Here is a 12,230-nt window from a genome sequence, read left to right on the forward strand (position 1 = left end):
AATCTAGCCAGACATGGTGGCACACGCTTATAATCCCAGACCTTAGGAGCTAGAGGCAAGAAGATCAGGAGTTTTAGAATATGTTTGGCTGTGTAGCCAGTTCAAATTCAGCCTGAGCTACATGAGACAGACCTTGTCTTAACACAGGCAAACATGGAAAGAATCTGAAGCAGTTATGTGGTTGTCTGTTTTTTTATCATTATCTTTTATGTTGGAAATTATGGTTTTTTTGTTACTGTGGCACAAGCTAGAATCATTTAGGTAGAGGAACCTCAACTGAGAAAAATGCCTCAATGAGATCGACATGTAGAGAATATTTCGGGACATATTCTTGACTAGTGACTAATGTGAGAGAGCCCAGGCCACTGTGGGAGGCATCATCCCCAGGCAGATGGTTTTGAGTTGTGCAATAAAGCAGGCTGAGCAAGCCATGAGGTGCAAGCCAGTAAACAATGTCCCTCCATGGCCTCTGCTTCAGTTCCTGCCTCCAGGTTCCTGCCTTGAGTTCCTGCCCTGACTTCCCTTAATGATGGTCTTTGGGACCACGATGAGGACATGGGAGCTGAAATACACCATTTCCTCCCCAAGATGTTTTCAGTCATAGCGTTTATCACAATAGAAAACAAACTAGCACAAAATCATTCATAATTTTTAAAAAGCAAATTCTGCTTAAGTACCTGCCCCAGGATCAGGACCTAGAGTGCCTCAGAGACCTAGAGTATCTCAGAGACCTAGAGTGTCCCAGAGGCCCACATCCTAGCCACCAGTGGCCCTGACTCCTGGAGGCTCAGCCATGCAGCAGCATCAAGGTCAAAATGATACCTAGTGCCAGGATTCCTCTGTGGCAAGTCCTGCCCTGCACAAGCCGCACCACTTCTCTCCACAGCCCCCGGAAAAGGAGGGCGCCCTGCCCCGGCAGGTGGGCAACAAGACTGAGTGTGGCCTGCTGGGCTTCGTGCTGGACTTGAAGCAGGACTACGAGCCGGTGCGCAGCCAGATGCCGGAAGAGAAGCTGTATAAGGTGTACACCTTCAACTCCGTGCGCAAGTCCATGAGCACCGTCATCAAGATGCCCGACGAGAGCTTCCGCATGTACAGCAAGGGTGCCTCCGAGATCGTGCTCAAAAAGTAAGCCACCCAGCACGGCTGTGAATGTCTGGGTCACACATCCCTATGTAAGCCTGACCTAAGCAAGTTAGTTTCCCTCTGCACCTCAGTTTCCCCATTTGTCCTCCAGTCAAGCCCAGAGATTCTCAACCCTGACTTTGTAAGTGTATTAGAATCACCTTCGTGAAAGACAAGGAAAGAAGTGGGCATGGTGACGCACACCTTTAATCCCTGCACTCAGGAGTCAGGCAGGAGAATCTCTGAGTTCAAGGCCTGGTCTACACTGAGACCCTCTCTCAAAGAAAAAGCAAAAAGAATGGAAGGGAAGAAAGGAAGGGAGGGAAGGAAGATAATCCATTGATCCCTGTCTTACCCCAGACAACTCTGACTAGTGTTGGCTGAGATTTCTGTCCCACCCGGTCCTGTAGTCGTTCAGGCCCAAAGAAACACACAGAGATCTATATTAATTATAAACTGATTGGCCTATTAGCTCAGGCTTCTTATTAACTCTTATAACTTATATTAGTCCATAATTCTTGTCTGTGTTAGCCACATGGCTTGGTACCTTTTTCTGCAAGGCAGTTATATCTTGCTTGCTCTGAGTCTGGCTTCCTCTGTGTCTGGGTGACGACTGCAGACTGAGCTTTCCTATTCTCCAGAATTCTACTTCCTGCCTGGTCATCCTGCCTATATTTCCTACCTAGCTACTGGCCGATCAGCATTTTATTAAAATACGATTGTCAGGGTACAGACCATTGTCCCACAGCACTTCTCCCCCTTTTTTTTTTTAAAAAAAAAAAGAACTCTGAATCAAATCTCCTTTGATTAGCTTTTCTCCTGACCATTATTTATAACAACATGTAACCAACATTCTAAAGAAAGGCAAACATCCATAATACATTTTTGGGGGAATGTAGGTGTATTTTTCTGGGATATTTTCTGCTTATTGGGGGTACTGATAATCTTATGGGGACCTAAGAAACTTTTGAATTGTGGTCAAGTCCTGAATGGAATATTCTGTGAGGCTTGATCATCTTGAGCAGATCTTGAATCTGTTCTGGATGTAGAACTCGGACATTTGGGCCATCTGCTCCTCAGATTTCTCAGGGATCTTCCTTGATCAAACCTGATTTTTCTTAGCCCACAATGAATCCACAGCATCTCATTTCCTGTAGAAACAAAAGCAAAACCTCTTCTCCAAAGTAACATACCTTTTGACTTAAATTTTAAGTCAAGGCATTTTCAAAATATATATGTTGGGTTAACCCCGCAGTATTTATAATCAAATGTCTTTTAGTAGCTTTTGTTCTTTCCTCAACCGTCAAACAATTTAAAGACAACACAATAACATACAGTATCCAGACTCTCTGTGTATTTTCCATCTTTATGTGGTTTTATTTTTAAACTCTATTTCTTTTATTTTTGTTTTTAATTTTTGTTTTTTTATGACAGGGTTTCCCTGTGTATCTTTGGATGTCCTGGAACTCACTCTGTAGACCAGGCTGTCCTTGAACTCACAGAAATCTGCCTGCCTCTACCTCCTAAGTGCTGGGATTAAAGGTGTGCACCACCACATCCAACTACTCTTTCTTTTTCATTTTAAGGACTTTATCCTTTTCCTTTTCTCTTTCAAGTCTATATATATATTTTTAAACACACATTAAACCATTTAGAGGTTTTCTTCATCTTTGAATTTATCTTTACTGTATAGCTCTCTTTTTCTGACCACGAGTCTTTAATTTGCTGACCGATATAGCTAGGATTAAAGCCATGGCTTTGATGGCTGGATCTAGCCCATTCCTTAGCTTTTTTCTGAGAGTCTAGCTTCATGGCAGAGGTACTTTCCAGAACCACATTTATTACCACAACTCTATGGCATTTCAAGGTCCCTGGCACCACCAAAAAGTATGCAGTCAGCTTTTCATCAACACCATTTAAGTGTTTGGTGGCAGGACCTCTTAAAAGAGCTGCAAGGTTTTGCAGCTAAAGCAGAGTCAGGAAGTCTCTCTTAAATGAGCACTTGCCTCTAGCAAGCAGAGCCCACCCAAGAAAGTGCTGCTATCAAGAAGCCGTACTTAGCTCTATTCTTTTCTATCTAGAATTACTTCCCAAGATCTCTCTTGGGCTTTTAAGTGGATTGGTCAGTCCCACATTGGCACGCCATTCTGTTGACCAAGGTTTCTGCCCCACCCAGTCCTGTAGTCACTCAGTCCCAAAAAATACAGAGTTCTACATTAATTATAAACTGATTAGCCCATTAACTCAGGCTTCTTACTAACTCTTATAACTTATGTTAGCCCATAATTCTTGTCTGTGTTAACCACATGGCTTGATACCTTTTTCAGCAAAGCAGTCACATCTTGCTTAGTCTGTGTCTGGGTGACAACTGCAGACTGAGCTCTCCTATTCCCAGAATTCTCCTGTTCTTATTGCCCACCTCCACTTCCTGCCTGGTCATTCCACCTATACTTCCTGCCTGGCTACTGGCCAATCAGCACTTTATTAAAATACAATTATCAGGGTACAGACCATTGTCCCACAGCACTGACTAGAACCATGAAGGCTGGCCTACATCTTCATTTTATTAGCTGCTCCTCAGGTGAGCCTGATACCTGAGCAAGGTAGAGACCATTAGCCTAGGTTTTGGGCTTCCCAAGCCATCTCAGCTTGGAACCTCCCAAACACGGCCTGCAGCAAACAGCTCAGGGGCCTGAGGAAATATTGTAAAAAGGCCACCTAGTTGCACCCCGGCCTGCTGCACACACCGAGTCACTGTGGGAGGCAGATCAGGTGGGTGTCCGATGGCTAAGGTAAGTGGGCCTCATTCATCTCCTTCCCTTCCTTCCCCCAGGTGCTGCAAGATCCTTAGTGGGGCAGGGGAGCCCCGTGTCTTCCGGCCCCGTGACAGAGATGAGATGGTGAAGAAGGTGATCGAGCCCATGGCCTGTGACGGGCTCCGTACCATCTGTGTGGCCTACCGTGACTTCCCCAGCAGCCCTGAGCCCGACTGGGACAACGAGAATGACATTCTCAATGAACTCACGTGCATCTGCGTGGTGGGCATCGAAGACCCAGTGCGACCTGAGGTAGGCCCTGAGGCTGGCAAGCTCAGGAGAAGGGGCAGGGCTAGAGCCAGGTCAATGAGTAACCCAGAAACTGTCTGCTCAGCTCTCTGAGCTTCAGGTCCCCATGCAACAGGACCAGGATCCTTCCCGCGCTCAAACAATCCCACATAAAGGCAGTGTAGAGAGACCTACTCAGAAAGACCTGGGAAGGACCCTCCCACCCCCAACCCATAAGCAGGTGCTACTCTGAGTGAGAACAGTATTCATACTGCCCCCCCACATCCACCAAGAGTGTTTCCCTCCTGTCTAGGACTTGCCTAGCTCCAGAAGCCTCTAACCCTATAGGATGTAGTTATTGTCATGTTCTGGATTCTAAGCCTCCATTACAGCTGGGTACACGGACATCCTCCCAGGAGAACCCAGAGCATAGTGCTGTGTCTCTCTCTGCCCAGAGGCGGCTCAGTAACAGGGTCCCCTGGCCAGCCAGCTAACACAGCCACAGTCTGCCTTCAGCAGGCATCTGGGAGACAAGACTCCCAAGCCAAGGGCCCGTCACATTCCCAGCAGAAGGCACATGTGACTTTGCCCACATGATGAGAATGAAAGGGGTATGTGAAGTGTTCCTTGTAGGGTGCAGGGTACACAGTCCAGCTCCAGGCTCTGTTAACTGTAAGTGAATTCAGAGAGAAGGCCTGTCATGGTCACAGAAGGGCTGTGTGGCCTGTGTCGGCCCATGCAGGATTAGGCTTTATGGAAAGATGTCAGTGCTGTGGGCAGGCCAAGAATTCACCTTATCCACAGGGCCTGAAATAGGTACAGGAGCTGGCTTCTCTTCCCCTTGGGCCACAGTGGGTCCATGTAGGCCTTGGCTTGTGAGATTTGGTATTGATACCCAGGACTACTTTCCTCCAACAATGGCCGGTTCAGTGTCCTGCCCTGCTCTGATAGTGTTCTCTTTGGGCCTCTGGACACTCCCTGATCTCTCAGAGGCCCAGTGGTCCCTTTTTTAAAGTGGAGACAGGTAGAGAGCTGTCTTACGGGCTCCTACCTGGTGATGTAGGATTCTGTCTTCCAAAGAACGACGAAACCAGATCACAAACATAGACTTTGACATCCAGGCCAGGCACCTGCAAAAGACATCAGACTGAGCACAGGTATCAGACAGACCTGGATCCCCATGTTCTAGCATGGCTGAGCTGTGTGGCACTGAGCCAATTACTTAACCTCTCTATTGGTAGCCTGGGCATAACACTATCTTCCTCCATACCTGCACATACCCATGAGGTAGTGAAAGCAGGCTATATAACATATGAGCACCAAGACCAGCATATAGGTCAGAGACCCAAAAATGGGGATACTAATGGCCTCCCCAGCTGAATCATTTTCTCAAGATCCTGTACTGGCAACAGCCTAGCCTTCAGAAAAAGCAGGGGCTCGTGGAATGAACGAATGAATGAATAGATGAATGGGTGAGAGTGAATGAACTTGACCCCAACCCTCCAACACTGTTCTTGCTGCTCCCCCACTCCACACACACACAGAGCAGAAAGTTCGCCTCTTTATTACCCATTCGTAGCCCTCTTCCTGTCTGCCTGCCTAGTCCCTGAAGATGGTGTTGAACCTCCCAGGACAGCAGTTAGTGGGCTCAGGCCTCCCAGAAATGGGTTTATCTATTATCTCCTCACCGGAAATCACTGGGTACAGGCAAGCAGAGGTTTGTCTCAGTGTGTGTCAGGTCACCTGCCCAGCCTCTTCCTAGTGGCTCCCTTCTGTGCAGCCTGCTCCAACTCCAGAGTGACCCCACCCCAACCAGCCTCTGAAACATCCTTCCAGAGGACGGTGATAAACCTGCAGGAGATGCTAAGGGTTTTAGCTATGACCCAACCTTGTAACTCAGTAACACACTTAGAATTCCATGAAGTCAAAAATGCCGGAAGTGTCCTCTGCTTCTGCTTCTGTTTTGAATGCTGGTCACTGAGATTTGAACCTTGATCTCACTCAGGCCCCTTCCCGCTCATCAGTTTATGGATGCACATTGGGCCCTGAGATACCAGGATGATCCCAAAGTCTCACTGTAAGAGGCTGGATGGACCCAGAGTAGACCTGGTGTTCTGAGCCTTGACCCAGGTGCCATAAAAAGGAGGCAGGAGGAAAAACCTACAGAGAGCTCCGCGCCCAGGACCTTGGAGCAGGACTAAGCCCCCAGTACTTTTTAATGACCATATTGTCATCTAACGTTCTTGCTTCAAACACTCAAATGGCAAAGGGCAGCTGGACACAAGGCCAAGTTTTGCCCCCAACAAGCTACCTGCTTGCTGGGGATGTTTTTCTCCTGTCTTCAGAATGTGTGTCAACTCAAGGGCCCTTTCCTTGCAGGCTCTGTCCTCTTTAGACCAGAGGTGACTGCTTGAAGCATCACACCCATGCCCACTAGGCTTCCATCAGTCCGTCATCCTGCCTATCACCTTTCATCCATCCAGCCTGTGCCCCATTTCACCCATGACCCACTGGGAAGTGTATTCAAAAATACATGTTATGATGCCGGCAAGTTGGCTTGGCTCCGTGGGGAAAAGTGTTTACTATGCAAGCTGGATGACGTAAGTTTAATCTCTGGGATTCTGAGAAAGGTGGAAAGAGAGGGCTAACTCTACAGAGCTGTCCTCTGACCGCCACATGTAAAAATCATGACACACACACACACACACACTTTATTTTAATTTCTAAAGCATTGCAAGCTGCAGTTGGGGTGTGCAGCTTCCTCCAGTGCAGCACAGGGTTGGGACACCAGCTTTAACACGCCCCTCTGATAGTCTCTTGTCAGTTCCTTTCTCATCCCTGAAACAAATTACCTGGCCGAAGCAACTTGAGGAGGGATGGATTGATCTGAGCTTATATTTTGGAGGGGAAGGCAGGATGGCAGCAGTGTGAGGCAGGGGACACACGGCATCTGCAGTCAGGAAGTCGAGAGAGACGGATGCTGGGGCTTAGCTCTTTTTCCTCGTCATTCTGCCTAGAACCCCAGCCTATAGACAGATGCTGCCCATCATTAGGGTGGATTTTCCCACTTCAGTTAACCTGATCTGAAAAACCCCTCACAGACATGGTCAGAGAGTTGACCCCAAGCTGACTGCAGATGCGACATAAAGCATCGCAGGTGCCTTAGATAGCATCTCCTCCTGGGCTTCAGTTTCCCCGTCTGGAAATGAGAAGGTTGGACTGTGTGAATCTCCAAGTTAACCCAGCAGAACTGTGAGATGGGGTGGGGCGGGGTCTTCTTTCTCCTGCTGAGACCTGAACCAAGAGCCTCATCTGACAAGGCCCCCAGTTCCACCACACAATGAGCCCCCAGCACACCAGGCCCCAGTTCCCACCTCACAATGAGTACCCACCACACCCAGAGCCCTGTTCCCACCTCACAGTGAGTTCACACCAGGCCCCTTTTCCTACCTCACAGTGAAGTCTCCACCACACCCAGGCCCCTAGTCCCACCTCACAGTGAGTCCTCACCCAGACCCCTGTTCTTACCTCCCAGTGAGTCCACACTACACCCACGCCCCAGTTCCCACCTCACAGTGAGTCTCCACCACACCCAGACCCCTGTTCCCACCTCACAGTGAGTTCACACCAGGCCCCTTTTCCTACCTCACAGTGAAGTCTCCACCACACCCAGGCCCCTAGTCCCACCTCACAGTGAGTTCCCACCACACCCAGACCCCTGTTCCCACCTCACAGTGAGTTCCCACCACACCCAGACCCCTGTTCCCACCTCACACTGAACTTCTGCCACACTCTGGCCCTGGGTCCCCCTCACAGGCAGCCCCTGTCCCCAGTTTTGCAAGTGGCTTTCCTGCAGGGTCCCTGCCTGTGTCTGGTGTCTCCTGAGCTTTCCCAGCTCTGTCCCTTGTCCCTTACCCAGCATACGGCTCCTGGAGTCACACAATGAGCCCTCTGTACTGGGCTCCAGCATGGTGAGGCCCAGGGAGATGAAGTGCTGCCGTGGTCCCCAGACTTCCCCAGGCTTACTCCCCGCCTGCCTCAGTTTCCCCACTGCCACACTGCTTTCCTGCCTCAGGCCCACCACAGGCCAAAGCAGCGTTAAACACTCACCCAAGTTCCTACTTCAGACAATTCCAAAGCTGGCAGAAGCCAGCACGGAGGAAGCTGTCAGTGGAGCATCGGTCTAGGACACATTGGGGGTTACCTCGGGGGCGTTCAGAGCCCTTGGAGTCACAGACACCGGCTCTCACCAGAAACAGCAGATGTTTAAAAGCCTTTATGTAATGACAACAGGAAGCGCCCATTTCCTGGCTGTTTTTTTCTCAGTGAGAATATCTAGGATAATTTTAGCAGAGGAAGCCACTTTTTAAAATAGTTAAGACTGGTTTTATTTATATGGAAAGCATAATTCAACCAGAGCCATGCTCCTGAGATTTGAGTCTTAATCATCTCGGGCCTCCAAACTCAGAGCAACCAAATGTTCCATTGCTGTTTGTTGAGTGAATGAGCGACTGATCAAAGAAAAGCCTAAGAAGAGTTTAAGGAGATATCCCCCTGGGCTGGCGGGACCTAGACGCTTCCTGTGTAGAGGGCATTGAGCACAGGTGGCAAGTAAAAGGTCCCGTATAAAGGCTGAGGGGGAAAGGGCATCCCAGGCTGCGGGGGCAGAGAGGACAAAGAAAGGGGAATGGAAAACGTAGCTTTCCATTACTGTAATAAAATAATGGACAGAGGCCCCGTTACGCTCATGATTTCAGAGGTATCAGTTCATGGCCAGTGAGTCCCACTACTTTGGAGCCGTTGGCAAGGCAGCAACAGCAGCGGGAGCACATGGCAAAGCCACCGTTACTGTCAGAGCCGAGAGGCAAAAGACAGAAAAGACTGAGGTCCCAGAGTCCCCTTCCAAGACACATCACACATACCCATCTCTTAAAGGTCCTAGTACCTCCTGACAGCGCCACCCTGGGGACCAAGACTTCAATACACAGGGCCCTCAGAGAACACTCTGGGTGTAAACTATCCCAGGTGCTGCATATGGGCCCTTGTGAAAACCCCTTATGCACTTATGAGCGGAAAGCCTAGAAAGGGGCTTGGAGGCTTGTTCTTCAATCAGACCTGGTTTGTTTGGCAATGTCTAGAATGTGGTCAACTTTATCCTGTGAGAAAGTCTAAAATGTCTGAGTCCTGGGCCAAGCGTGATGGTGCACGCCTTTAATACCAGTGCTCAGAAGACAGGGGCAGGTGAATCTTTGTGAGTTTCAAGGCCAGCCTGCCCTACATAGCAAGTTCCAGGCCAGTCTGGTCTACATAGTGAGACTCTGTCTACAACAAACCAAACAGACAAAGCCTGAGCCCTAATAAACTGCACTACAAACTTCTTCGTCTCTAGTGTAGGACTTCTGAAGACTCACAGTGCCCACTGGATCTAGCCCTACTCCCTCCACACACACACAACCCCCGCCCCGTTGTCTGACCTCAGCTCCCACCCTCCCCCCAGCCCCTCCTGATGGCCTATGGCACAGCTCAGCCCCCTTACACCTAGAGGTATCTCTCTGTCTGCATACCTTGAGATCAGCAATGTGGACAGGACTGCTGTGTACTAGCTGCATGGCCTGAGACCCTGTATACGCGCTCACAACAGAGCCTCAGTTGTTTTTAACAGAAAGGAATGGACTCAAACACCCCTTCCTCCAGGAAGCTCACAGTGGTTTCTCCTCCACTCCCCTTCCTCTGTGCTTTCTAGAGCCCTCAGTCTCAGCCTGCGCTAGAGACCGTTCTCCGTGGGAGAGTTCGGCTATGCGAGAGTAACACTCCATCTGGGAGAAAGAAAGGTTTTCTGAAAGAACGAGCTCAACTAGCTTCACTGTGGAGCAGTAGACCTCAGAAATGGGGAGCACCCTCGTCACTAGGGGTTTGCTAGCAGAGATAGGGCCAGCCTTCTGCTGGGGATGTCTCCCACAGAGCTAGGCAATGAGCAGAGGGGTGGAGTCAGATGAGGCAAAACCCCTCCTAGTATAAGACCTTAGGTACAGAAGCCAGACAAGGTGTAGGTTTCCAGAACAGCAGCCCAGGGACTGAAGGCAAGTGTGTTGCCTAGACACACACACACATCAAACACACATCAAACATACATAATGCATACAAGCATCATATGCATACATGCATACATATAGTCACATACATACTCATGCATCATATATATATCATACACATATACATCATATACACATGCATCATACACATGTATATCTCACACACACACACACACACACACACCTGGGGGCATATTAAATTATGTAAACCAGATCCTGTACCTGGAAGTGGCAAGGTAAGATAGTGCATACTCATGAAAGGCATTTCAAGGTCCCACTTCCTTTCTTGCAAGGGAAGGGACCAGGGGTAAGAACCTTCCATGTCAGACTTTGAACCAGATGTCTGTATTCGTTTGCTAGCCCTGCCCAAACAAAGCACAGATGTTCCCTAACTTAGGCTAAGTTGATTTCGATTCTTCTGACTTCATGAAGAAAAGCATATCCACGAGAATGCCTGGAGACTTGCCTGAGTCTAATGTGGTAGCATGAGCAGGGCAGTACCCACTTGACCCCAGGACCATGAGAGAGGGGACAGTCTGACCCAGGCTTGTCTCAGCCTCTAGGAAGTTGCTAGTTCTAGAGGGGGCTTTTCTCAGCACTGTGACAAAACATCTGACAGAAGCAACTTAAGAAAGAAGGATTCGGCGGGGTGGTGGTGGCGCACACCTTTAATCCCAGCACTTGGGAGGCAGAGGCAGGTGGATCTCTGTGAGTTTGAGCCTACCCTGGTCTAAAAAGTGAGTTCCAGGACATCCAGGGCTACACAGAGAAACCCTGTCTCAAAACCAGGAGAGAGAGGGAGAGAAAGAGAGAGAGAGAGAGAGAGAGAGAGAGAGAGAGAGAGAGAGAGAGAGAAGTTTGTTTGGACTCACAGTTTCAGAAGGGTTTCAGTTTGACCTAGCAGAGAAGGCCTGGCAGCAAGAACATGTAACAGGAGGCAGAGGCAGAGAGTGAGTCTAAAACCAGAGCTAGACCATAACCCTCAAAGACCTTCCCCTAGCAACCAGCCCCACCCCCTGAAAGTTCACTATCTGATAGTACAGCCCCACCAGCTGGGCACCAGATGCTCAAATATATGAACCTAGGGGACAGTTTGCATTCAGACCAGGCCCGTGGCGATTGGTGCCGTATCCAGGACCCTGATGATTGGTGCCGTATCCAGGACCCTGGTGATTGGTGCCGTATCCAGGACCCTGGTGATTGGTGCCATACCCTGGTGATTGTAGACACATGACCAGCATCTCCTGCCTTCACCGTCATGTGCACCCCTTCATGTGTACATCTCTATATCCTAATTTCTCCCTCCATGAGGATGCTAGTCCTGACCTCACCACACCTTGAGCAACCCAAAGATACTTTCTTCCAGGAAGGTCTTTGTCTTTGTTGGGGTTTTTATTGCTGTGAAGAGACACCATGACCATAGCAACTCTGATCAATGAAAACATGTAATTGGGGTGGCTCCCTTACAGTTCAGAGGTTCAGTCTGTTATCATCACAGTGGGGAGCATGGCAGCATGCAGGCAGATACGGTGCTGGAGCAGTAGCTGAGATCCTACATTTTGCAGGTGACAGGAAGTTGACCAAGACACTGGGTGGTATCCTGAGCATAGGAAACTTCAAAACCTGTCCTCATAGTGACACACTTCTTCCAACAAGGCCATGCCTGCTCCAACAAAGCCACACCTCCTAATAGTGCTACTCCCTATGAGATTATGGGGCCAGTTAGAGTGAAATCATGACAGTCTTGTCGCAGACAGAGCAGCAGCTCAGAGGCCCCTGGAAGGATCAGTTCAAACTCTTTCCAGTAGATTGGGGATGGCGTGCGCTCTCAGTTCCACTGTGTGCAGGAAGAGTTGGGTGTCAGGCTTGCCTGACAGGCCCAGGATTCTAGCATGCTCTGGGTCTTGATACACTGTGGCATGTTCCCCTAACTATGTCTCAGTACGCCATAGCATGCCCCTTAACTATG

The 12,230-nt window shown here is 49.2% G+C and overlaps 1 protein-coding gene across 9 annotated transcripts in view; it reads left to right on the forward strand.

Moving 5' to 3' along the window:
• Positions 1–12,230, forward strand: part of Atp2b2 (ATPase plasma membrane Ca2+ transporting 2) — a 314,666-nt gene that overhangs the window by 279,077 nt on the left and 23,359 nt on the right. For all 9 annotated transcript variants that reach the window (XM_087904426.1, XM_087904421.1, XM_087904419.1 and 6 more), the window contains 2 exons: positions 887–1,128; positions 3,959–4,193. In XM_087904426.1, the coding sequence (XP_087760552.1) occupies positions 887–1,128; positions 3,959–4,193 (477 nt within the window). The remainder of the gene's footprint in view (positions 1–886; positions 1,129–3,958; positions 4,194–12,230) is intronic.

This window comes from Myodes glareolus, chromosome 3, assembly GCF_982192425.1.
Source record: "Myodes glareolus chromosome 3, mMyoGla1.1, whole genome shotgun sequence".
NCBI lineage: Eukaryota > Metazoa > Chordata > Mammalia > Rodentia > Cricetidae > Myodes > Myodes glareolus.